This window comes from Hylobates moloch, unplaced genomic scaffold (genome assembly GCF_009828535.3).
Source record: "Hylobates moloch isolate HMO894 unplaced genomic scaffold, HMol_V3 SCAFFOLD_14, whole genome shotgun sequence".
In the NCBI taxonomy this organism is placed as follows: Eukaryota; Metazoa; Chordata; class Mammalia; order Primates; family Hylobatidae; genus Hylobates; species Hylobates moloch.
The window spans coordinates 81,633,477-81,660,687 of NW_026652289.1; the positions used below are offsets into that span (position 1 = coordinate 81,633,477).

A 27,211-nucleotide genomic window follows, 5' to 3' on the forward strand; every position below is an offset into this window, starting at 1 on the left:
TTAATACAAGAAGCCAGGAACTTTCATTAAAGTGATAAACTTGAAAATCTGTAGAAATATCAGCTCTGAGTGTTATTTCTAAACTTCCACACAAACCATCAACTAAAATTCCACTTTGGCCTGAAGAGAAACCACACTCCCAGCATACTGTAGAAGTATGTCCAGGTACTCCCAGATTCTTAAATAAGGGTTTATGAAGCACCTACTATGTGCAATCTTGAACACTGAAATTTGTTCAAATACTAAAATCAAAATGTAAAGCCATACAATAAATATGGCACTGCAAATTTGATCAAGATGGAGGATGAGTAAAGAACCTGGGGTCTCAAAACAAGTAACCTGATGAGGTTAGAATCCAGATCTATTTATCTTAGCTCTAGACAGCAAATCCATTATCATCTACAGCAATTTTTATGCAATGAATAGAGGCTGGCAAAATTCATTTATGGGACACATGGCCTTTCATTTTGAAGCCAAGCCTCTTTCCCAGTACTTTTTCTTCCATGGATGCTCATCTGCTTCTTGCTTCTTGTTTCAATGCATGCTAAATCAACAGGACAAACACTATCCATTAAATGGCTCTAGGTTCACTGGCCATGCTGGAGTTAGTATTTATTATTGATGCACAGAGACTTTTCAATTCTGAGTTTTACTTTAGCTTTCTTCATTGTTGTCTTCATTTTGTGGTTGAAAAAAATGAAGTCACTACAATTTACTGCTTTTGTGTTGAATTTAACTGAAATACATCAAAATGCCTATACTTCATTTGAAATTTGGTATTTCAAAAATAAAACTTCATATATATTTAAGAGATCACAGAGGTTAGGTGCGGTGGCTCACACCTGTAATCCCAGCACTTTGGGAGGCCAAGGTGGGAGGATCACAAGGTCAGGAGTTCGAGATCAGCCTGGCCAATATGGTGAAACCCCGTATCTACTAAAACTACAAAAATTAGCCGGGCATGGTGGTGCATGCCTGTAGCCCCAACTACTCAGCAGGCTGAGGCAGAAGAATCGCTTGAACTTGGGAGGCAGAGCTTGCAGTGAGCTGAGATTGTGCCACTGCACTCCAGCCTGGACGACAGAGCGAGACTCCGTCTCAAAACAAAAAACAAACAAACAAACAAAAAAGATCACAAAATTAGGGTTTGAATTCTGCCACAATTAAGAAAAACATGACTATTAAAATCCTACATTAAGTTCTTAGTGATCACATTATAGAATGTGGCCGTGCAGTCTACTAAGTTCTATGTATTAAGTTGTTTGTTGCTTATTAGATAACCAAATTAATATTAGATCTTTATTTAGATTTATAAGACCGTGAAAGAACCCATGAGGTTACTGCACATGTCCAGACACTTTCATATCATTTCCTGAAATATCCCATGAAGTTAGCAACATTATCTCTATTTTGTATAAGAAAAAATAAAAATACATTAAATCAAGTCTAAAACAAAACTTTTCTGACTCTCTAGTTACTGTATCTTCAAGTTAGTCACTTTCACATTCCTGGAAGACTCTCTATTGCAGCTTTCAGCTAACAAAAGTAGTAGTCACGTGGTAGTTTTTAAAACAGACATTTTTCATTATTGATTCATCTCTCAGAAAAGCCAGTTCAGGTAGTATGTACAGTTAAACCCCTAGGACTTCTTACTGAATTAGTCTTCAAATTCAACATTTCATCCTTCCCTTGATGGATATAAAAAGACATTAATGCATTTTTAAAATTTAAAAATTGTTTAAAGCAGACAACATATATCTGAGTATATGAATATTTTGTCTCTACTTACAATTAGAAATGCCATAAACATCTACAAACCTATTTGATATCAAATAAACAAAGAACCTAGCCAAGCAAACATCTGATGATTTGAAATTCCTCATACATACTTATGCTGTAAGTCTGGTTGCTCCGAGTGGCATGAATGCTGCTCTAATCTGCTCCAACATCTAAACATGACATTCTAACAACCAATCTGAAAAACTACCTTTAGTGGTTGATTCTGTCTGCTTATTCCTTCCTCTACAACCTAGAGAATATGTTTTATTGTTCATAATATTCTTTCCTCAAAGATGTGTAATTTGTAATAATTTAAAATATAAATTTAGACAGATTTACTTGACGATTTGGTGCATGTTCTAAATGGCACTTTGAATTTCATGAGAGCCTTAGTCAAGTCATTTTCCAGAGAGTTATCTTTAATGTCTATGCTAAATAAATAACATTTACACACAGGACAAAATCATCATAGGTTTTTGTCCAAGTAAAAAAGGTAAAGAGGTGCATCTACTATTTCAAATTCCAAAATCGAGCATCTAGATATAAGAAATCACCTTGGTTAATTTTTTTCAAGATTATCCCTCTTTAAATAATTGCCAGATCTATATTGGACAAAACAGACACAAATGTGTTTGTGCAAATTATCTTTAAAAACATAGTATGGCTTAAAAGTTATCAATTATTTCCACATCATAATATATGAACATATTTTAGTCATTATTCCGCCTTAACCATTGTTCTTAGTTCGAGTGAACACATGGTACACCTACCGGCACTATAAATGAAATTACTCTGCCCCAAATAAAAATAGAGTATTAGGATGCTATTGAAGGAAATTAATTTCTAGGAATTTTGGCAAGGATAATAAACATTAACATAATTCCAGACATAAGATTTGCAGAGTTTATCTCTACCCTTTACATGCTAGAAATTTATTTATTTTAGAAACCTTATCTGACTTGGAGGAAATAGGCACAACTTGCCCCATTCTTCCTATCACACAAAAATATCATGTCATTTTCGAAAATTAACTTCTCATAAATCCAGTCAACAATTTATTTAGAAAGGTAAAGTCTAGCTGGGCGTGGTGGCTCACGCCTGTAATCCCAGCACTCTGGGAGGCTGAGGTGGGTGGATCACAAGGTCAGGAGATCGAGACCATCCTGGCTAACATGGTGAAACCCCGTCTCTACTAAAAATACAAAAATTAGCTGGGCGTGGTGGTGGGCACCTGTAGTCCCAGCTACTGGGGAGGCTGAGGCAGGAAAATGGCATGAACCCAGGAAGCGGAGCTTGCAGTGAGCAGAGATCGTGCCACTGCACTCCAGCCTGGACGACAGAGTCAGAAAGGTAAAGTCTAACCTCTGCTTTAAGAGATCACAATAAAATTAAAGTTTAAAAATTGCCATCAAGAAAAAGAAGTAATTTGTACAAATAAAAATCCAAGTTGCTTGTACAGTGAAATAAAAATGTTTCAGAGCAAATCTATTGCTTAACAATCATCCTGAGCTACAAACTAACATGTAGATTATCCTGCAAGTCATACCAATTGCTCACTTTATTTACATTAATGACAAGTATAACATTGATCAATTACAAATCTACAGGTTTACTTGTTGGTAGTAATTGAGTTTTTCCGATAGGATGTTTTGGAGAACCTTTGTACCAGGCCCTTTCTCTTTCTGATGCTCTCCTAAGGACCCTGTTATTTATCCCAGAAGAAATGCCCATATTGTTGGTTACAACTGGTTTTACTATATCATGATTAGTCCGATCATCCAAAGGAACCTTAACTTGGCCATCAGATAACATCTTCTGTTTACAAACTGTAGTAGACCTAAGAGAAGCATTCACTGAATCTGGGTGCTTCCTCATCTTTAAGAAAGGTTTCGAAGGTAACTCCATGCTTGACTTTGAAATTGCATCAATATTTGACTCTTCACATGACATGGGCTTCTGTTCTTTAGGACCTGATTTGATACATGAAACAGAGGAATCTTTTGATGCACTTTCTATACAAGAGGAAAGAGCACCGTCACAGCTCACTGATTTGACCAGAGGAGAAGCTGTATCACCAAGACTCGCCAACTTACGGCCTGTAGGTTGTCTGCTATACTCCAACAAAGAATTAATTCTTCTGACGGACTGACGAACAGGAGTACGCTGAAACTTAAGAGGTGACTTGACTTTTGTTCTATTTGGTTCATTTAAAGAAAGCTTGTTAAACCACTGTATGTGATCAGAAACCTTTCTATGTTCTGTCATTTGTAAACTTTCAGAAACTGTTTTCTCACATGTTTCCAATGACTGCTGTTTAGCGATTCTCATAGGCCTAGGTTTTGACAAGTTTGTTATAACACATGTACTCTGCTGTGAGAAAGAGGATCTAGCCTCGTCCTTGCTATGTGCTGCACACTTCGGTAAGTTACCTTCAATCATATTCTCATTCTCCTTTAATTTATTATTTAGTTTAATCTTTGGGGACTGCTGTTTCTTTATTTGTTCATCACTGGAGAATTCTTGCTTGCTTAAATAATCTTTTGGCATATTTAAATGAATGTCTTTTTCATGTTCCATCTTCATCTGAGTTGAATAACATTTTATAGTTGCTTCTCTATTAAATGTTTGAGTTTGAAGGGGTGAAAAGTCCCTCTCTGAAAAACATTTTTCACCTTTACCAGTGTGGTGTTCATATTTCTCCTTTGATTCTACTACAGTCAAATCATTAGTTTCAAATAGATTTTCCTCTGGGCTATCTTCTAAATAAGATGGTTCAGTTAATTTTACTTTCCCCACATTAGTTACTGATGACTGCCTCTGATTCATCAATGCGTGAAGATTACTTCCAGATTCAGAAAATGCTTTTTGAACTTTCACCAAAGTCTCTTTGGTCACGTTATTTTCATCCCCACTAAGAGGGCTACTTGTTATGTTGCTATTATGCTTGTTGTTTAAATTGGAAGGGGTGAGTTCACATGAAGTAGCAGGTGACTTTTCTACCATAATATCAGGCTCCAAAGAGTTTTCTACCTCAAGATTTTCCACCATTGAAGAAGCTTCATTTGCATCTACTTCTTGAAAACTTGAATTATTAGGTCCTGTCCAGGACATCCGGTAATTTGTTCCAACTAGTCGCTCTGGAGTTAGTAAGTTTTCCTCAGACTTACTGATCTTTTCTGAACCTAAAATAAAGCAATTCAGTGCTTAATCCTTTGTATTTAACCTTGTTTTGAAATAATATCCAAGCACATGGCAAATAAGTTACTAAGCATTTAATTCTAATAAAGTATTTGTGTTACAAGAAATAATTTTTAACATAAGAATGTCAAACATTTTCATATTTACATGTATAAGCATTTCCCAATTGTTGATAGAAAAATACATTGCCAATTCTAATATTTTCACTATTCAAACATGAACTTTTAATCTCTAGAACAGTAAATTAATTAATGTTTTACCATTAAAAAAGCAACTAAAGCAGGACTTTTAGGTAAAACTCTAACAGTAGTATGTAAATGTACCTTTCTTTGGTAACTTTTCATTAACATCTGGGCTAAAAAGCAAACCTGTTTTTACAGATTCAATTCGATTTTTTAAACTTTGTTGATTTGCAAGTCGCCGACCAACACTTTCATATCTATTGACACCAGAACATCCATTCTGTACAGAAAAAAAAAAGTTTTAGTTAAGAAATAAGCCTAGTTAATTCAAAATATAAAGACAGAATAATTTTTTTGTAGTTATCAAAATCTTTAGCTGATTTTAAAAGGGATATATAATTGAGAAACAATTCTTTACAATGACAAATATTCTTGCCTGCTAATGAAAACTGTAATCATTTGATTTTGCTATTAGTTGATATTTTATGATCTATTTTTAAAACAGTCTCACCTATTAATTAAAATAATTTTTGTATGTGTTCTGACTCTGTGCTAGGGTCTGTTCACAAATAGTTGGGGCAGTGGGGTACCTAGACCAAAATCTTATCCTTATGTAATTTACATTCTATTTAGATGGGGAAATTTAGACTTAAATAAGATAAACAGTAAATTATATTGCATAAATACAATACAGAAGGTGAAAAGTGCTATGGAGAAAAGTAAAACAGGGTAAAAAGGATATGGAGTGGTGAAGAATGGAGGTTTAGTTTAAAATAGGGTGATGAGAAGATAATTTGTGAGTAAAACAAAACAAAGGCGAGAGCCATGAAGATTTAAGGGGGAAGAACACTACAGAAAGAGCAGAATGCCAGTGCAGTCTCTGAGACTAGAGCAGAGTGAGCAAGGGGGACCGGAGGAGAGCTCAGAAATGCAGCCTGAGAACAGATCACATGAGGCCTTGTAGGTCAACGTGAGAACTCTGGCTTTTATTCAGAGTGAAATGAGGAGTCACTGGAGAGTTCTGAGCAGAAAACTACATAACCTAACAGATTTTAAGAGCAATTTCAACTACAGAACTGCAGCAAGGGTAGGAGAAGGAAGAACTATTAATAGGAGTTTACTAGAGTAATCCAGCCAAGAGATGACAGAACTTAGAGAAAGTGGGAAAAGTAGTAATAGTGAGAACTGGTCAGTTTGGAGATACTCTAAATGCAGAAGTTAGACAAGATTCTCTAATGGATTAGACATGGTGTATCAGAGAAAGTGAGGAATCAAGAATGTGACCATGGTTTTTGGCTTAAGTGACTGGAAGAATGATTTACCACAACTGAGATAGGGAAAACCACAGGTAAAAGTGTTGTTTGGTGCAGGGGATAGTGGCAGCAAAGATGCATCTGCTTGGGACAGGTTACATTTGAAATGCCTATTGGATTAGATATCCAAGTAGGAGAGTCAAAAAAGCAGATGTTAAGAAACAGCCAAGTCGTTCAGAAGAGGATTTGGGACTGGAGAACCTAAACTTGGCAGTTGTAAGTAAATACAGGTGGGGCATTCCAAATCTGAAAGGCCAAAATTCTGGATGCCCCAAAAATCCAAAGCTTTTAAGTAGTTGACATGATGCTCAAAGAAAATGATCACTGGAGCACTCCAGATTTTCAGATTAGGGATGTTGAACTGGTAAAAATAATGTAAATGTTCCAAAATCCCCCCCAAAAATGGGGAATCTGAAATACTTGTGGTCTCAAGCATTCTGGATAAGTGCTACTCAACCTGTATATAACGTTTAAAACTGATGATCACCTTGAGTGAGTGGGGAGAAAAAAGAGCAGTCCAAGGACTAAGCTTTGGGTACTCCAATGCAAGGAAATTTGGTATCAACTCAAGTATAAGAGTTTTGTATAAAAAGAACAGAATGAGACAGTCACTGGAGGGAAGGCAGGGCTATGAGTGTTTTTAGCATCAAGTTTATAGCGTTATGCTAATATAAAGATCAATAAAATGGTAAGAAACTTACTACATCTCTGCCATTTTTCCCTAGATTGAATTTCAAACGAAGAGATCTTCGAACCTTTTCTTTATGGCTGATTTTAGGAGAAAAGCAGCCTGCTTTTCCTGATTCCACTCTAGAAGAAGTGGAATTTAAAATGTCAGTTTATAGTATGAACACCAGAGAAATACTTGAAATATGAAATTTGAAATAAAGTCCATAGCAAATCATATTGATAATAATTGGGTGGCTTAATAATTCTTTAAAAACAGTTCAACTTTAAGATACCATATATGAACACATTGCATTTGCATATAAAAATCTGTTAATCTTAAAAGTTATTTAGTCAGTTATAAATCAGAATTGTTAGAATAGGCTAGCTTTTTAACTTAACAGGAATTTTTTTGTTTGCTTTTTATTTTTTGAGACAGGGTCTCACTCTGTGGCCCAGGCTGGAGTATAATGGCATAATCACAGCTCACTGTAGCCTTGACATCCCTGGGCTCAGATGATCCTCTCACCTCAGCCTCCCAGGTAGCTGGGACTACAGGCGTGTGGCACCATGCCTGGCTAATTTTTGTACTTTTTAGTAGAGATGAGGTTTTGCCACATTGCCCAGGCTGGTCTTGAACTCCTGAGCTCAAGTGCTCCACCCACCTCAGCCTCCCAAAATGCTAGGATTACAGGCATAAGCCACCGTGCCCAGCCTCTAACAGGAAATTTTAAAATTACACCATCAACATAAAATAGGATTTTAAGCAAGCAAAGTGGACTCAAATTAGTAATTTTTCGCTGGTGGGTATTGAAAAGGCAATTGATTAATAAGACTATAAAGGCAGAAGGGATTTTAAAAAATTATGACTCAAATATGATGCTTGACAGAAAGACAAAACATTATTAATTATGTGTACACCAAATATTTATCCGATGAAAACAAAATGTCCTGGATAAAGTACCTGCAAACTTTTTTGCCTGCAATTCTTTTACTTCGCCTTGGCACACCTACAGTGATCAAATGGTTTCCACCAATGGGTACAGGAGAGAGTGAACTCTGAGATGACCCTTCTGAGCTTGTATCGATGTGAACTACAAAAATAACCACATGTAATATACCACGCATACCTATTTTCCTTTCAAAGTATAAAATAGTTATAGCAGCAATTAGATTCAAAGCCTTAATTTCTATCCCAAGCAACAACCGAAATCACTTAATTTCTGGTTAGAAACTTCAAGTGTCAAGTAACCCAACTCAGCTAAGAAAAAGCATTCATTTCTTACTTTTCACTTGCTTAAAGGTCAGATTAAGCATTACTTTCATATTAGAGCTTTTCTTTAAACTCTTTTAATAATACAAGGCAGGAGTAGGCACCATTGCAGACTGGAAAAAGAACAAGATTTGGAGACAGGCTTGAGTTTGCTCCATCACTTACTAAATGGCTTTAGGCTCTGAAAACGGACTTCTATGATGAATATTACTGTTAGTATTTAGTCAGTATCTAGTACATAATACTAATTAATGGTATTATAAAAAATAAGCTATTGGCAAACAAGTTGGAATCCGATATTTGAGATATACCTGCTGGCCAACTGCTACCCACCTGACTCCGGAATGTAATTTGTTCAATATTTCTGGCAAGTAAACAAAAACTAATTATTCTATAGTACATGCCTAATCACTTGGCTGCTGCTGTGTTCCATGCAAATAATTATTGGTACAACAGAAGTTCAATTATTTAACACCATTTATATTATGAAATCAATTACAGTAAACAATTATGAAAGAAGTAAAATAGTTATGAACAAAGGCTCCATATACACTTATGTTTGAATCACACCCAGGACACAGTCAACAAACATGAACCCTCTCAATTCATCTGAGTTATTAATAAAGAATTCACAAAGTTTCCCAGAGACGTTCACCTTTTTTCAACTATGAAAACGGAAAAAATACAACCACCATAGAAACTTTTGGGTGCATTTAGCTAAAGAAAATTTTGGAAGCCAATATTATACATCTAAAGTGACATAAGTAGCTTTATTCTAGGACTGCAGTCTAGTCACGTTAAAAACGTATCCGGCCAGGCATCATGGCTCACGTCTGTAATCCTAGTATTTTGGGAGGCTGAGGTGGGCGGATTGCTTGAGGCCAGGAGTTCAAACCAGCCTGGCCAACATGGTGAAATCCCATCTCTACTAAAAATACAAAAATTAGCTGGGTGTGGTGGTGCATGCCTGTAATCCCAACTATTCAGGAGGCTGAGGCACAAGAATCACTTGAACATCGGAGGTGGATGTTGTAGTGAGCCAAGATCATGCCACTGTACTCCAGCCTGGGAGACAGAGTGAGACTCCGTCTCAAAAAATAAAAATAAAAAATGCGTCAACGGTCGCAGGAGGCACAGTCAGAATATATATGGAACAATGCAAATTTATCACATACATAAGAAAATTATGGCCAGGCATGGTGGCTCACACCTGTAATCCCAGCACTTTGGAAGACCAAGGCAGGTTGATCAGCTGATGTTGGGAGTTCAAGACCAGCCTGGCCAACGTGGTGAAACCCCGTCTCTACTAAAAATACAAAAGAAAATTAGCCAGGTGTGGTGGTGGCCACCTATAATCCCAGCTACTTAGGAGGCTGAGGCAGGAAAATTGCTTGAACCTGAGAGGTGGTGGCTGCAGTGAGCTGAGATCGTGCCATTGCACTCTAGCCTGGGCAACAAGAGCAAAACTCTGTCTCAAAAAAAAAAAAAAAAAGAAAATTAGACTACAGACTAATGTTGCCTTTATATATTTTAAAAGCATCATATTTGTTATAATCTAAACTTAGAAATCAATCTGTTTTCAATTTTGCAAATGGAATTTGTTGAATTGTGGCTGAGAAAGCAGGGTCAAAGAAAAGTAGTGTAAAAATAATATGATTACTGTTGTTGAACTTTTAAATTTTTTTACAAAGAAAATTCACTGATTAGGCAAGCTCAAACTAAAAATAGCACAAGACTGTTTAACCTCTGTTTTGGGAGCTTGGAGGAGGAGAAGAAGGAATCACTATGTTCATTCCTTGAGGAAAATGGTAATGCTAATAAGCAAAGGCAGGTAGAACTACAACTCCCATTTGCCATTTGAAAAAAGTCCTCTAAACTGCAAAGGCTTCTAAATATTCAAAAAAAAAAAACAAAAACTGAACTATGTTACTTAAAAAAGTTTAAGTCTCCAACCTGTGAACACTGCAAAAGCTACAGACATAAGCTTCAGAGTTACTATCATCACATTTCAATGAGCCCTAGAGAACCTGTGAAGAAGTGGTTTTTTCTGGAAAACCTCAAGTTGCTATTCTGTTCAACTCTCAATAAAACAAGTAAGAACGCTTTTGGACAACAGAAAAAAGAGAGAGGCTTTGGGAAAGAACTCATAACTCAGATAATGAATCAAAAATGAAACAACATTGTCTGAAACCAACAAAATAAAAATCTAAAATAATCAGAGATCACTCACATTTTGACTAAATGTAAGATAAATGAGATGGAGGACCCTGGGCTTAGAGTTTCATTTCATTTTTGGTTGATCATAAGGTTAGTATGAGCCACCTTGAATTTTGTATATGCTAAAAGAGCCAATTGAATCTAAGACCCAGACTAATCTCCGGATTAGCATGATCATACTCTATTATTCTCTGAAGGCTCTGGTTGGCCACATTAGAACTTGCAGTTAATATGGAAGAAAATGGCTGGGCTGGTAACGGATCTGGAAGCCATGGCACAAGGAACAGCGTCAACAAAGTTCTAAAGCTTTTACAAAAAGTACTTGAGTCTAAAACTTTAAAAATACCCTCATTTTCAAACCATAACCTGCAATAGTAACACTCCCACTTGGGAATCAGACATGATCAAACAACTGGCAACCTCAATTCAACAAATGACAGCAATAAAGCCACAGCTATAGACCCAGAAGTAACTACAGCAGGATTCAGGATGTCTAATCGTATAAAACCTAAGCATCAATGCTATCACCAGAAGCCCCAACTACTACTCTGGGTTATCATAACTTTCAATAGATGTTGTCATAAAACACACACACACACTATATTGAAACGGTGTCTATTTTAAAAGGCAGGGGGCTTTATAAAAATTCATAGGTTGGATAAAACAGAACAAAGCTCTAGTTCCTAAGGGTGGTATTATTAACATGAATTTTAATGTTTACAATCCATTTATATAAATTCTATTTGCTACCTGATACCGGTGTAGAACTGCTGTTGAAGAGATTACTTGGCAACAGCTCAAAGTTAAAATTGTGCTTGATGGACTTCCTTTTCTTACTTGAGAAACCATGAGAAGAATCTACTGGCAATTTACGCTTAGGATTTGGTGTAAGAATCACTGGTGATTCAGATAGCTGGGCTGAAAAAATATCAAAACAAAACCAACTTGTTTCTACTGCAGAGTTGACAACATACAAAAGCTTTACGTAATTTCTTCTTATAAAGCTATTACTTAGAGCTAAACAAAAAATGAGAATATATTTACATCATCAGTTAAGTAGGTGTTGTTTAACTAAAACACTGTAATTACTTAAATGAAAATAAGGAAGTCGCAGAGGCAAAACTCTTAAGAGACAGCAGTTACTTAAATCTAAGAGACAGCAGTTACTTAAATCTAATAGACTAAAAGATGCATATGATACACATCAAAGAATATTAATGTAAGGAAGAAATTACAATCAAAGAGTTGAAACAAAAACTAATCTAAATATTATTTTTGCTTTTCATCATAAGTGAGTATTAACCAGTTCATTTCTTCACTCTAGAAAACAGAAGATCATGTTGACTCTTACTGGCTGAATAATTTCAGCCACAAGCAAATTAGGATAAAAAATTGAAATATACAATAACGAACTTCTAGTCCTAAGATAAAAATGAGGTTGAACTATTTTCACACGCTCAATAGCATGTAAATTACAAACAGAAAAGCATGATTAAGAAGATTAAAGACATAAGAGACTAAAAAAATTTTTGCCTACAATTTTGGGTTCATTATAGCCTATGTAATTAGCAATGTTATCGCTTCTCGGCCTTTTGGCTAAGATCAGGTGTGTAATTAGCAATGTCACAACATAGTATATATAGTACAGTATGTCTATTAAAAATAATATTTGATTTGATTAAACTAAATTTGATTTCTAAGTTAGGTAATTATTATTGTAATTGCATTTTATAGAACACTATACAAATTTTAATTTAAATAAATGCATATAATAAATACCTACCAATTCTTTCTTGTTGAGGTGTAATAGAAGGTGTTCTGTTAGATTTAAATTTATTTAGTGCTCCACTAACAAAATCTGAAATGCAAGGCATAAGCAATTATAACTTAACATTTACTTGTCTTTCACCAATAATTCATATGAATATTTGTGGTCTTCTTTCAACATGTAACTTTACATCGGCTTATACATTTTAAGTTATTTAAGAGGAATTATTTCAAAATAGGAAAAATACTAAAGGATATATTTTTATTCCATTCCCCACTTATACTTCCATATCCCTAAAATAAAAAAGACACAATACAGAAAGAAATGTAATACAAATACATATAATGTACAGTAAGGGTAGGGAAAAAAAAATCATTACATGTTAAGGCAAAAGATGAAGGTCTGAACTGAGGCAAGAACCATGGAAATGAAGGCACGAATAAACGTATTTAAAAGATCAGTAGAGATGGAAGTAAAAACATTATATCAATAAATAATGTAAGCAAATGAATAAAAGTGTCTGGAAAATAAATAACATAGTTTGACTAAAGTTGCCCAAAGACAGGAAATAGTAGACAGGTATGCTAGAGCAATCCTATGAAAGACCTTTAATGCCAAGCTATAAATATCACTATTACCAATTAAAACTTCTGAAGGGTATGTGTGTGAGATACTTGAGTAGAGTTATACATTTAAAATGTAAGCCTTGGCCAGGTGCAGTGGCTCACACCTGTAATCCTAGCATTTTGGGAGGCCAAGGCAAGCAGATTACTTGATGTCAGGAGTTAGAGACCAGCCTGGCCAACATGGTGAAACCCCATTTCTACTAAATAAACAAAAATTAGCCAGGCATGGTAGCATGCACCTGTAATCCCAGCTACTTGGGAGACTGAGGCAAGAGAATCGCTTGAACCCAGGAGGTGGAGGTTGCAGTGAACCAAGATAGCATCACTGCACTCCAGCCTGGGTGACAAAGACAGACTCCATCAAAAAAAAAAAAAAAAAAAAAAGTGAGCCTTAATAGCAATATGTAGGGTAGATTCAAGGAGGAGGCATAAAGACCAAGAAGATTCTCTTTTTAATTTTTATTTTTGAGACGGAGTCTCGCTATGTTGCCCAGGCTGGAGTGCAGTGGCCCGATCTCAGCTCACTACACCCTCCACCTCCCAGGTTCACACCATTCTCCTGCCTCAGCCTCCCGAGTAGCTGGGACTACAGGCGCCCGCCACCACACCCAGCTAGTTTTTTATATTCTTAGTAGAGACGGGGTTTCACCGTGTTAGCCAGGATGGTCTCGATCTCCTGACCTCATGATCCACCCGCCTTGGCCGCCCAAAGTGCTGGAATTACAGGTGTAAGCCATCGCGCCCAGCCAAGAAGATTCTTACAGTAACAATGCAATAAACACTACAGAGACAGAATCTTATACGACATGAAAACTGTCTGATTATAGATGGTAGAGGAAGATGTAGAACCCATGGTTAAAGCCTGAGTATCTAGGGAATAGTGGTGCTGTTAGAAGAAAATGGAATTCACACAGAACCAGGATAAAGAGGATGAAGATGGTCATTTCAAAACGTTAAGCTTAAAGCACCAATGAAAAGCAGATGTGATGAGGTCTGCCTAGCAAGCCATTAGTAAAGCGGAACTGACATTTTCAAGATAACGGTGGTACAGATGTGGTGGTTGTCTATTTAGATGTGATAACTGAAACTACAGGACTGGGAAAGAGGGCAATAAAGATGATCTGCATCTGAGAAATATCTTCATTTGAGATAGAAGTTTTATGGGTTGCATTGTGTTCTCCAAAAAACCTATGTTTAAGTCCTAACCCCCAGTACCTATGAAGGTGACCATACCTGGAATTAGTGTCTTTACAGATGTACTCGAGTTAAAATGAGGTCATTTGGGTGGGCCCTAATCCAATGTGCCCTGTAAGAGGGAAGTTCTGACACAGAGCAACACCATGGGATGACACAGGCAGGGATTGGAGTGACGCAGCTGCAAGCCAAGGAATGCTAAGGACTGACAGCCACTACCAGCAGCCAGGAAGAGGCAAGAAAAGATTCTCCCCTGCAGGTCTCAGGCATTCTGCCAACACCTTGATTTCAGACTTCTAGCCTCCAGAACAGTGAGACAAATTTCTGTTGGTTTAAGCCACCTAGTTTGTAGTACTTTGCTACAGTAGCCCTAGGAAAATCATACATAAGTCATCAGTATTATCCTATCTACAAAGGAGGTAAAGAAGAAACACAAGTATGCAATAACAAACCAGAAGATGAAAAAGGGATTGGGATAGTTAGTAACATTTGGTTCTGATATTCCAAAGATAAGAAATTTCCTAAAGTAATTGGAAGAATAATGGCCTCTGATTTCTTGATCAAGGAGATTGCAAGTTTTATTACCAACTCCACCATCATAAAACTTTTGGTCTTTCTGATTCTTCCTTGATAATATTTCCTTCATTATTTAGTTCGTACTCCTAACTAACTAATCCATGTCACTAACAAGCTCAAACAATAATCTCATGCCTGGATTACTGACACACATTGCTGACCATTCTCCCTACTTCCAAGTCTTAATTCTTCAAGTTAGTAATTTTCTAAAATTTTTTAATCATATCATGCCTTACATCATAAATCTTCAATGATTCACCAACACCCAGGTTAATATTCTAATTCTTTAGCCTGGCATTAAGTTTACCATAATACCATCCTTTATCCTTATGCTGAACACTTCGCTCAAGTCATACTGCTCTATCTACATTAGACATAGGTTACTTCTTCCCTACACAAACCTTTCTTTATAGCATCCTTCTCATCTAGAATAGGATACAAGTATTCTGATCCTCCATCCAATCCCACTAAATTCTATCCATTATTCTAGAAGGTTCAGTTTGGCTCCTCTTTGACAAGTCTCTGATCATTACAACCCAGGGAACTTTTCTCCTTTTAACACATTTTATGTTTGTGCTAAAGATTTAGCACTTAACATTAGATTGTACTATCGCTTTAACTTTTTACATGCATACGTCCTATCTTTCCAGCTGTGCTTTAAGCATCAAAGAGGCACATACCACAGTTCATGCTTCTTTATGTGAAATGTACTTTCGATTAAAGCAAATCACTGTACCTCCATAAAATGGGACTGCCACTTACCTCCTACACTTTGTCTTCTCTTTCTCTTGTATTCACCAGGAGTTTCATATTCACCTTCTTCAAAGCCTTCCAGTGATGGAGTAGCACAGAGACCATCAATACCCAACATGGCTGGTATCTTTTCCAGGATAAAATCTGGTACACGCCCTAAATGAAAATGTTCACAAGTAAGACAATTAGTATCCTTCCTCCACTCTTCCCCAAAAATGTTTAGATAGTAATATACCAATTTCTTTTTTTTTTTTCTTTGCAGGAGGGGCCGGTACTGTAGGGTGGGGTTGAGGTCAGTAATATACCAACTTTCTGCCAGTTGCCTTCATAGTTCCTTTGGAAGAAACAGAGATTTTCCTCATTTAAGCAAATTCTGTTAATAATGCAACTACATCTTACCAATATCTGATGCATAATCGATAAGAGTCTGTACTACTGCAGCCTGTAATCGTAGCTTCTTTTCTGTGTTAGAAGACATCCTTTCATGTCCTTCACTTGTCTGAAGAAGATTTGGTGCAAATATTACTGCAAGATTGCTGCTATCCATCTTATTCTCACTGGATCTTAAGTGAATAAAGGCTTTATTAGATGGAGCCAAAGGTGAAAATACAGAAGAGTTAAAATAACATTATGTAGTACATTTTGAAGACCTCTTATTATCAGTCATAACACAAGTCAAAATAGTTACCCTTCATCTACATGATTGGCTTGAACACAAGAAAGAACCAGAAATATATAGCCTCTCTATATTTAAATATGTATTCTAAAAACCATGCTAATCTTAGAGTTCATACTTTGCTTTTCCACACAAATTGAACATCTTTATCTGATTTTCAAACCTACACATAAAAAGTTGGAAGTATCGGAAGGCAGCAAGTATGTCTAGAATAAGGCTCACTGAGAGCAGGGAGAGGGAAATTTTGAAAAGCAAAACAGAAATATTTTAAAAACCCAGTAAACAAAGCCTTTCAGTGGACAATGAATCTTATAAACACCAATGAACCATTAAGGCATTCATGATGATGACTTTAAGATAAGGAAATATTAAATCATTTGGTATGCTGTTTCTTAAATTAGACAGAGTATACTCTTTATACTAATGAAATATATAATTTTTAAAGAAAAATTTCCATTCCAAATGAAATTGAACATATCTACAAGCATAAAACGTTAGTTGAAAAATTCAACTATTATTTGCCAGGAGTTTTAACTACCACTTACCTAAGAGAAACATTCCTGAGAAAGTTAAAGAAGTATCTTAATACATGAACTGTGCGGTCAGCCAGAAGACAGGAGAGCAACAGTGTAGCTTTATTCTTTTCCTCTGTGCCTAACTGTTGAGCTTTCAAAAGTGCTTCATGCAAATCAGCCGGGAGAATGGGCTCTGGCAATTCCCTAAAAAACTGCTTAAGAAGTCCCGCAATATCACAAGGAGGTGCAGAAGATAGGCAACCTTCACCATGATCCAGTTTATTCTGAAATAAATATAATAATCTTGAGTATTTTGGCAACTTAAGAGTTTATTGCAAATAAAGTATCTTTTGTTATACTCTAATTAGTTTTCTTTAATAAATTTCTCTGAACTCTTATTTTAATATGTCACTACTTTATTTTTAGTGATTTTTAAATTTATTTTTATTTTTATAGAAATGTGGCACAGACTATGTGGCCTGGGCTGGCTTCAAACTCCCAGGCTCAAGCAATCTTCCTGCCTTAGCCTCCCAAGTAGCTGGGACTACAAGCATGTGCCACCACACTCAGCTATATCACTCCTTCTACAAGGCTAACAACAATACAACTTAACAAATTTTTTCATTTTACATAATACTTGATAGAAATAAGGACCATGAATTTAAAAGTACCCTATCAAATTTTTAAAGCACGATGGAAATGATATACCATTTCTTTTGGAAAAAAAAATTCTTCTGCCATGAAAAAAATGCAAATTCAATTTCTGTCAACTATTCATATTAATAGTCCTAAATATTTCAGTTTTAAAAACCAAATCAGAAAATGGTTCAAATGAAAAATTACAGTTCAACAATATGCTTACCTTTAGTGCTTTTAGACGAATAACAGATCCTGATTTCCGAAAAAGCCCTTCGGTATGAATATGTTCTTCTAAAGATGTGCAAGCATTGACAAGAAAGCTGAAAGAGATATTTTTTCAGGTGGCTAGATATACAAATCAAATCCTATTCCTCTGCTAACATACATGAGCAAGCCAAGCACTACATACCTTTCAGAAGCTCTAAAGCCACAAATCTCTGTAGTCTTTGAGATAAAATGTTACTTTTAGTTGTCTACTTGCTTCCCAGATTCTTCTCCAAGGCCCATCTTTTTTTTTTTTTTTTTTTTTTTTCTTGAGACGGAGTCTCGCTCTGTCGCCCAGGCTGGAGTGCAGTGGCGCAATCTCGGCTCACTGCAAGCTCCGCCTCCCGGGTTCACGCCATTCTCCTGCCTCAGCCTCTCCGAGTAGCTGGGACTACAGGCGCCCGCCACCACGCCCGGCTAAATTTTTTGTATTTTTTAGTAGAGACGAGGTTTCACCGCGGTCTCGATCTCCTGACCTCGTGATCCGCCCGCCTCGGCCTCCCAAAGTGCTGGGATTACAAGCGTGAGCCACCGTGCCCGGCCCCATCTTTTTACTCATAACAACTCCAATGTGCACACTAAATTTTATCTTTCTCAATCCTACTTCATTTCTGCTTCCCTTCAGAGCATGAGACTTGTCTTTTTTTTCTGCCTCTACTTCTTCATATCTCAGTCTCTACTCACCCCTACCCAATCATTCTCATACCTCATTACTCCAAAGAAATAGCTCTCTTCAAGCTCACTAACAGCCTCTGCCTTGCCAAATCCATGGTCAGTGTGTTGTCTTCGTATTGCTCTATCACCATTTGACACACCTGATCCCTTCCCTGTTCATCTCAAAAATACTTTTTCACTACTCTTTTAGTTTTCCAGCTATCTCCCTGCCTGCTCCTTCTCAAATTCCTTTTCTCACTCCTCTTATGTGAGACCTCTACATGCTGGAACCACCCAGGGCTCCGTCCAAGGCCACCTTCTTTTATCTACTATCTCTCCATGGGTGATCTTCTCATCTCCTACGTTACCCAAAAACAGGGCGAGGTTTTTTTTCCCTCACCCCAACATTATCCCTCAGAAAAGTAGGCTATATCCCAGTCCTTACAAGCCTTTTCATATTAAGGGGAGTGTGCTCAATTTCTTTATTTCGAACAATAATCTCAATGTTGGCTTTAGATACCTAGATATTGAACTGCTGGGACCCACAAATTAGAATGAATATCAGCTACAAACAACTGATACAGTTGTATTGGTGCACAGTGGCTGAATGTCAGCCTTATTTACAGAAGGTAACTGACAAAACAGTCTTTTTAATTAAATAAAAAGTAGGTCATGAAATTACAATGAAGATTTAGTCATTACTCCTGGGAATATGACTTTGCAATTCCAGACGCTGAAAATCTGTCTTTTTTTTCTTTTAGTTTTTGAGACAGGGTCTCGCTCTGTCACCCAGGCTGGAGTGGTGCCATCACTGCTCACTGCGACCTTTGCCTCCTGGGCACAAGTGATCCTCCCACCTCAGCCTCCCGACTAGTTGGGACTATAGGCACACATCATTACGCCCAGGTAATTTTTCTATTTTTTGTAGAGACAAGGTTTCACCATGTTGCCCAGGCTGGTCTTGAACTCCTGGGCTCAATCAATCCACCACCTGGGCCTCCCCCTAAGTGCTGGGATAACAGGCATGAGCTCCTGTGCCCGGCCTGTTGAAAATTATTATAAGTTTTCATTATAAGAAAATCAAGCCTTTCATAGGTCATTTAAAGAGCAAAATGGTTAAGCGGTTACCTAAGAAGACAGTGAATCTACACCTACAGGATGAATGGCGGGAAACTGTCCTAAGGCAACAAGGTGTTCGATAATTGGTTTTGGATGACACGTCAATTAAAACCTAGATTATTGGTCTATAGTAGCCCAAATGAACCCTACTTTAGATGGAGGAGAAATGAATTAAGGATAAGTTTCATCATATGCAATTTTAGATTATATTCTTTTTTTTTTTTTTGAGACGGAGTCTCGCTCTGTCACCCAGGCTGGAGTGCAGTGGTACGATCTCGGCTCACCGCAAGCTCCGCCTCCTGGGTTCATGCCATTCCCCTGCCTCAGCCTCCCGAGTAGCTGGAACTACAGGCGCATGCTACCACGCTCAGCTAATGTTTTGTATTTTTAGTAGAGACGGGGTTTCACCGTGTTAGGATGGTCTGGATCTCCTGACCTCGTAATCTGCCCGCCTCGGCTTCCCCAAGTGCTGGGATTACACGCGTGAGCCACCGCACCCGGCTAAATTATATTCTTAAAACATAAACTTTCCTAGTAATTTCTGATGCAGTTAGAATAGGCCAGCACAGTGGCTTATGCCTGTAATCCTAGCACTTTGGGAGGCTGAAGCAGGTAGATCACCTGAGGTCCGGAGTTTGAGACCAGCCTGGCCAACATGGTGAAACCCAATCTCTACTAAAAATACAAAAATTAGCTAAGTGTGGTGGTGGACACCTGTAATCCCAGCTACTCGGGAGGCTGAAGCAGGAGAATCACTTGAACCCAGGAGGTGAAGGTTGCGGTGAGCCGAGGTCACGCCATTGCACTCCAGCCTGAGCGACAAGAGCAAAACTCTGTCTCAAAAAAAAAAGAAAAAAAGAACAAAAGGTTATTTATAAATAATAAGTGGCATAGAAAAGCTAAGTGATACATAATACATTTTCACAAACATTCTAATATCTTAGCTTAAATATTCTTTTATTCAATATTTGTTTTCAAGAGACAGGGTCTCACTCTGTTGCCAATGCTGGAGTGCAGTGGCAATGATCATAGCTCGCTGCAGCCTCAAACTCCTAGGGTCAAACAATCCTCTGCCTCAGCTTCAGGAGTAGCTGGGATTACAGGTGCACACCACCTTGCCCAGCTGATTTTTGTTTAAAATTTTTTTATAGATGGAATCTTGCTTTGTTGCCCAGACTGGCCTCAGAACCCTGGGCTCAAGCGATCCTCCTGCCTCGGCTCTCAAAGTGCTGGGATTATAGGCATGAGCTACTGTGCCCCGCCAATATTTTTTAAACAAACAAAAAAAAGTCAAAATTATTACTGAATTGGTAATTCAGTATATTACTTAATCTGAGCTGTGGCAAAAGAATTCATATAGAACTGAAAACTGACTTAACAGAACAAAAATTTTTTGTGATTTCTAACATTTACTCATTACTGGACTTTAAAATTCAATCCTGGGAATGAGTACAAATTATAAATTTAAAATATGTGAAAGTTAAAAAAATATTTTTAACATTATGAGAGATGAAATCATTTGCCGGTTTGAAACAAGTATGTTTTAATCAATTATTTCTTTTAAACTCTCTAAAACCAGTTTGAAATGTTTACTCTCTTCTTCTTCATTTCCCTGGCTAGAAGGCTCACTGTAGCCTCCACCTCCTGGGCTCAAGCAATCCTCCCATCCCAGCCCCCTGAGTAGCTGGGACTACAAGTGTACTCCGCCAAGCTAATTTTTCTATCTTTTGCGACGAGGTCTCACCATGTTGCCCAGGCTGGTCTTAAGCTCCTGGACTCAAGTGATCTGCCCACCTCAGCCTCTCAAAATGCAGGGGTTACAGGCATATGCCACTGCACATGGCCTTCTTCATTTCAAACTCTGCTTACCTTGGAATGTGTCCATATTCTGGTACAGCAGAATGGGGCAGTGCATTAAAAGGTACTCCAAATATTTTACCCTAAAATGACAAATTCAGTTACTCTAACACACATATTAGGCATAATATCAGTTTTCTTAAACTTAGGCAAATTAAAGACCTCAGGAAATTTAAAAAAAATCAGAAATAAATGATAAACTATCAATCAAGACAAAAATAATCATTTCAAGTGCATTCGATAACAAATAATTACTATATTAGACAGTATGCTAAGTGCTGGGAGTACAAAGATGGCCAAGATAATGTCATTCCCCTCAAATAATCTAGTAAACTCAAGTTTCCAATCTGATCATCAAGTCAATTTGGTTAGTCAGTAAATTCTTAAAACAGAATTTGGTCCAAAACACTAACATTTACCCCAAAATACTGTAGGTTCCTTTAATGACCTTATAAATACTTACTATATACTTTCTTCTGGTCACCTTATAAATACTTACACAAAAGACTAAGTCAATTGAAAAGCAAAACAGTAATTCCTGTCATTCATTGAGTCTTCCTAAAATTATATCAGAAGAGGTTATTTTTATACCTAATATATTTTCCACCTTCTATAGAAGAGTGCTTTTCAAACCATGCCCTGAAGTAAGCAAGACAGGAGTGTGCAAATATTTAAGTCAAACTTCATTTAACTAGCTGGAAACCCATTTTTAAAACCTCCCTTTCAAATTTTAATACATTGAAGATCCCAAGAGTACAGCTGTGTGTTGGTTAACTTGAATGTTTTTGCATACTGAAGAATAAAGAATTTGCCACTATCTTTGCGCATGCATTCGAACCTCTTAAAAATGTGTGGCTTTCCACAGCACTGAAAGGTGAATTCAAGCTTTACATGTCTGGTTATTCACACTTAAGTGGGTATGCATAATCTCACATGTTAATTTAGTTTACATGCATCTGCTCTGTGAATGCTGAAGTATTTTTTTTCGATGTCACAAGTTATCAACCAAGAAGTATTTACGTTTTATGAGCATTATATTTAACTTTATATTTACAATAAAAATCACTCAGCATTGTTAATGATGCAACACAGTAACAAAATTTTACTAATTCTCTTTCAAGCACCTGGCTCCAATTAATTCACAAATATTGTAAGCTGAAAAGACAGTATAGTATAGTAAGTACTTAAGAGAGTAGACTCCTAAAGGCAAAAATGCCAGGTGTTTTTTTTTTTTTTTTTTTTTTTGAGACGGAGTCTCGCTCTGTGACCCAGGCTGGAGTGCAGTGGCGCGATCTCGGCTCATTGCAAGCTCCGCCTCCCGGGTTCACCCATTCTCCTGCGTCAGCCTCCAGAGTAGCTGGGACTACAGGCGCCCGGCTGATTTTTCTTGTATTTTTAGTAGAGACAGGGCGGGGGGTGGGGGCGGTTTCACCGTGTTAGCTAGGATGGTCTCGATCTCCTGACCTCGTGATCCACCCACCTCGGCCTCCCAAAATGCTGGAATTACAGGCGTGAGCCACCACACCCACAAAAATGCCAGGTTTTAAATCTTGACTCTTGTACTTAACAGCTGAGTGACCTGGATCAAATTAACATTCTGTTCCTCAGTATCCTCACACAGATCCTAAGTCATAGAGGTGTAGGAAGAATTAAATAAATTAAAACATACAAAACACTTGTATCAGTGTCTGACATAGAGTAAGCATTCAAAAAATATTTGTTAATATTATGATCATCATTTTAAGCTGAACTATTTAAAAAATGTTAGTATGGGCAATCCCTTTATTGGGTAAATCAGAATTTTCTTGACACTGTGCAACCAACCCAAATGTAAAAATAAACCAGATACTTAAGCTGGTAAGTCTACTTCTGTTATATATAATTAGAATTCAACGTGTTTTTTTCCTTAAGTCTTATTATTTAGAATAACTGGCTTCACAAGTAACCACTATAATTTAATCTCATAAAATGTTTTTAAAATTTAAAACTACAGTTAGCTAACAAATACCAGTGGGCTAAAGAAACTGTTTTCAAACAAACTATCCCATTAGATCTCATAACACAATGATCTTGTATATTTCTTCATTAGAATATTCTTATAAGTGTTTCTAGCTGAATTTATATGGCATGATTACCAATTAGGAGGCAGACCACTGATATGACAACTATCATTAGATGAAAAAGTGGCATGTGACACGCACTGTGCTAGGCCTACATAAAGAGCTTCACTTTTTAAAAATCCCTAAACAATCCAAGGAGAAATACGTTCCCACTTTATAAATATAAAACTGAAGCTTAGGGAAATCAAACAAGCAGCCCAAGTTTACAGATGTAGTAGGGGCGGAACAGGACTCAAACCCAGGTCTATCTGACTCTGAAAGCAGGCATCAGTTTTTCTTGTTAAGGGGTGAAAAGGCCGGGTGCGGTGGCTCACGCCTGTAATCCCAGCACTTTGGGAGGCCGAAGCGGGCGGATCACGAGGTCAGGAGATAGAGACCATCCTGGCTAACACGGTGAAACCCCGTATCTACTAAAAAATACAAAAAATTAGCCGGGCGTGGTGGCGGGCGCCTGTAGTCCCAGCTACTCCGGAAGCTGAGGCAGGAGAATGGCGTGAAACCGGGAGGCGGAGCTTGCAGTGAGCCAAGATCGCGCCACTGCACTCCAGCCTGGGCGACAGAAGGAGACTCCATCTCAAAAAAATAAAAATAAAAATAAAGAAAAGGGGTGAAAAAAAGTCCATATACAAACTCTTCCATATACTTACAAAATCAGCTACATTTGAGATCTTGGAAAGCCAGTTTTACAATTAGAAGAAATCACTGCAGCTTTTTAAATATAAGTACATGTATTGCCATTAATTTGCTATCAACAAAAATAACTTCTCTAAAGTTTATCAGCGATTAAGAGGTACACATATTACTTTTGTTAGTGGTTTTCTTCTCCAGCACTTTTTTTTAGAAACCATAAACTATTAAAAGCAATGTATATTAATTTTATTAGCTTGTCTCCAAGTACTAGGAAGTACCATATAAATTAGGCACATACATTTAAAATGAAATTCTTTACATTCGGCTTATTTTTCACAATGGAATTCTTGATAATGTGGCAGAGCTATTAAAATCTCATTCAAAATCCCTTTATCTCAACCACCAAAACATCAACGACTTCTCAATTATTCCACTCTGGCTTCTCAATTTACTCATATAAAAAAATTTGCTGTCTCAAAAGTATGACATGGCCAAGCAGCAAATTTGTTTCCTAAATTAGTGAATATGCAGTTATCATTTGAAGCCTATTTCTAATGTTCTGTCATACTTCATCTACGGATTCATGTAGAAAATGCACTGGTCTCCCTTGTCCCTCTACAACCTTACTCTAAAACAAGGGTGGAGAGGTAGAGTTTTTGTCCCTCCCAACGTACTACCTGTTCCAAATACAGTAAGCTGGCAATATCTGGAGGCATTTTTAACTGTCACAACTGAGAGATACTACCAGCATCTAGTGGGTAAAAGACAGACATCTCGCTAAACATCCCACAATTCACAGAACAGCATTTCGTCTTCCCCTAACAAAAATTATCTAATCCAAAATGTCAATAGTGCTGAAGTTGGAAAATCCTGCAACTTTCTCTCAATGATCAAAAATCCTTGGGAAAAAACAAACAAACAAACAAGAATGTCACTTTTTAAATATCAGCAATCGACCATCTGCACTGAATTACACACCTAACCATTCTTTTTGATACAGAGTGAACATTTTATTTTAGCACGATCTGGTAATAAGTGATGATAAAGGGTGTGCCCTTTCTTTTAAATCTAAATCCCTTTTCACAGAACTTACCCCTGTTTCCGTGGCTGCTGTTTCATGTCTCCTGCGATCGCACTGCCCACGGACACCCTTCACCTTAATACCATAGAAGGCCCGCAGATGCTGCAACAGGGCCAACCTCACCAGCCTCTGATCCCACATTCCGGACACGTCGATAACTCTCTGAGGCAGGATGCAGGTCCTGACACTCGTTCGCCACCAACTCTTCCAATTTCCAAACGCTCTCAAATTTGAACTCCGCTCGGCTGCCTTCCGGCCCCGTCTGGCACTCCTGCGGCCCCGACCCCCGGCCACTTCCACGGCTTTTCCTTGATCCTCACTCACATCCACTTACACAGACCCTCTTCTCTTAGCCCTTTGATCCAGCCACACCTCACTCTTCCTTCACTTACACCGACCTTCTTTCTGGTCACCCAATCCTTTCAGCTACTCACATAGACTTCTCTTCTTTCTGATTCTTTCTGTTTCTCGCCTATTGCCAGATTCTCTCCACTTCCGGCTACTTCCAACGATCCCCCTTCCCCCAAACCTTACTGTCCCCGTCTGGTTAGCTCTGAAATGTGAAGAGGACCCTTCTCGCTCCTCCAGCCCCAGCAGGCTCAACTGGGCGCTCGCCCCCGCCCTAGCCTGGCCGCCGGACCAGCCGGCTGCTCAGGCAACTCTTCCAGTCCCGGTGCCCGCCCGGGCTGGTCGCCGCCGTCACCCCGTCTCACAGGCTGCTCGTTCCCTCCCCCATCAGCCTGCCTCTACCTCCCGGCCTGCACATCCCGGTGCGCTCACTGAAGCCAAGCCGTTAGCCTCATGCTTCCGCCCCCAGCTCCTCTGCAGACACCCGGAGCCACTTCGGCCGTCACACCGGCAGTTTCAACCCAGGCTCAAATGGCAGCGCCAAACAGCGCTCCACATCTGATTGGTCCACTCCTCTTTTCAAAATCAGGGCCCCCGGAGGGTGGCCGAAAGCTGCCTGTCTAGGTAGGTGCGGGCGAAGGGGTGTAACGGACAAACCCAGCAAACATGAAAAGCAGGATGAGTTTCACTTGTTCCTTCAAGGCCAGTTTTTTGGGCGGGGGAATACTGTTTAAAGGCTATTTAAATACACCAGACCTGCGACTCAGACCATTCATAGTATTTGAGGAAATGTAAAAGACACCTTATTCCCGTTTTTTTCCGAGCTCTGCTGTCGCTGAAGGCCCTCTTACGAAGAAACCATTCTACGGAAGCCCAGATGAGACAACTTGAGACAGGATTCAGAAACGCTGATTTTAGTAACCTTAACCCATGGGATGTAAGAAACATCCCAAGGCGGGATTTAGAGCGAGAGATTTGGACTCGATTTAAATATAGACAATATAGTATGCATTTACTAACACCACATGTCACCCCCAAGAAACTTGGTAAGGGCAGCAACAGAACTTTATCTGCCATATGCACTCCTGTATTCCCATTACCAAATAGTGCCAGGGACTAAATGAATATTTGCCCAATGAATGAGTTTTAAGTAGGAAACGTTTGCATAGAATCATTTTGTTTCTTTTGGAGTTCAAGTCTTCGGGTATTTTACCCTTCCCAATCCAAAGAAAAGTCTCTGAGTGAAGAGATGGGAACAAAATGTAAGTTAAATATGTTGCTTTAACAACTGTTTATTGAACTCCTGCTATATACTATAGAATGATGAGCAAAACCAGGCACAATTTCGGCCCTGGAAGAGGAAAGGCAGGCGTATATTTATCAAGTAAGTACATTAATGGGGGCACTTATCCGTTGAGAGAAGTGCACTAAGGAAAGGAATATGATTCTACGATAGCGTATAATAAAAGATCCTTGACCGGGGAGGGGAAACGTACCAGTGATTAACTGATCTGAAGAATCAGTATAAATTGACTTGGTAGAAAGTATAGGTGGATGGCTGAGTGGGACCATCATTCAGGAAGCAAATGCCTGCAGAAAAAAACATCAGTTTTAACAAGAAACGGTGTATCAGAGATGAAACTGAACCTATTCCTTGTCTTTTCTTCTTGCTTCAGACATAACTTTAAAAAATTGCTTACGCTGTCTTTAGCCACACCTCTTCCCCAAACGTTAGCCGTCTCAAATTTCCTTTTCTTAAAGAC

At 38.1% G+C, this 27,211-nt stretch overlaps 1 protein-coding gene across 6 annotated transcripts; it reads right to left on the minus strand.

Moving 5' to 3' along the window:
- Nucleotides 1–332: 332 nt before the first annotated feature.
- ARHGAP11A (Rho GTPase activating protein 11A) lies at nucleotides 333–27,082 on the minus strand. 6 transcript variants are annotated; one of them, XM_032175866.2, is made up of 12 exons: nucleotides 26,945–27,082; nucleotides 21,282–21,352; nucleotides 17,599–17,695; nucleotides 16,767–17,020; nucleotides 15,945–16,108; nucleotides 15,555–15,701; nucleotides 12,412–12,486; nucleotides 11,379–11,546; nucleotides 8,103–8,232; nucleotides 7,174–7,282; nucleotides 5,301–5,439; nucleotides 334–4,961 (listed from the first exon to the last, which is right to left on the minus strand). In XM_032175866.2, exons 5-12 carry the CDS (start codon nucleotides 16,090–16,092, stop codon nucleotides 3,373–3,375), a joined length of 2,505 nt encoding a protein of 834 aa, XP_032031757.1. In that variant the 5' UTR covers nucleotides 16,093–16,108; nucleotides 16,767–17,020; nucleotides 17,599–17,695; nucleotides 21,282–21,352; nucleotides 26,945–27,082; the 3' UTR covers nucleotides 334–3,372. The 6 variants fall into 6 exon arrangements, with proteins under 6 accessions (XP_058284045.1, XP_032031757.1, XP_058284046.1 ...); XM_058428063.1 differs by lacking the exon at nucleotides 26,945–27,082 and adding an exon at nucleotides 26,251–26,286; XM_058428064.1 differs by lacking the exon at nucleotides 26,945–27,082 and adding an exon at nucleotides 25,851–25,968.
- Between the last annotated feature and the right edge of the window lie 129 nt (nucleotides 27,083–27,211).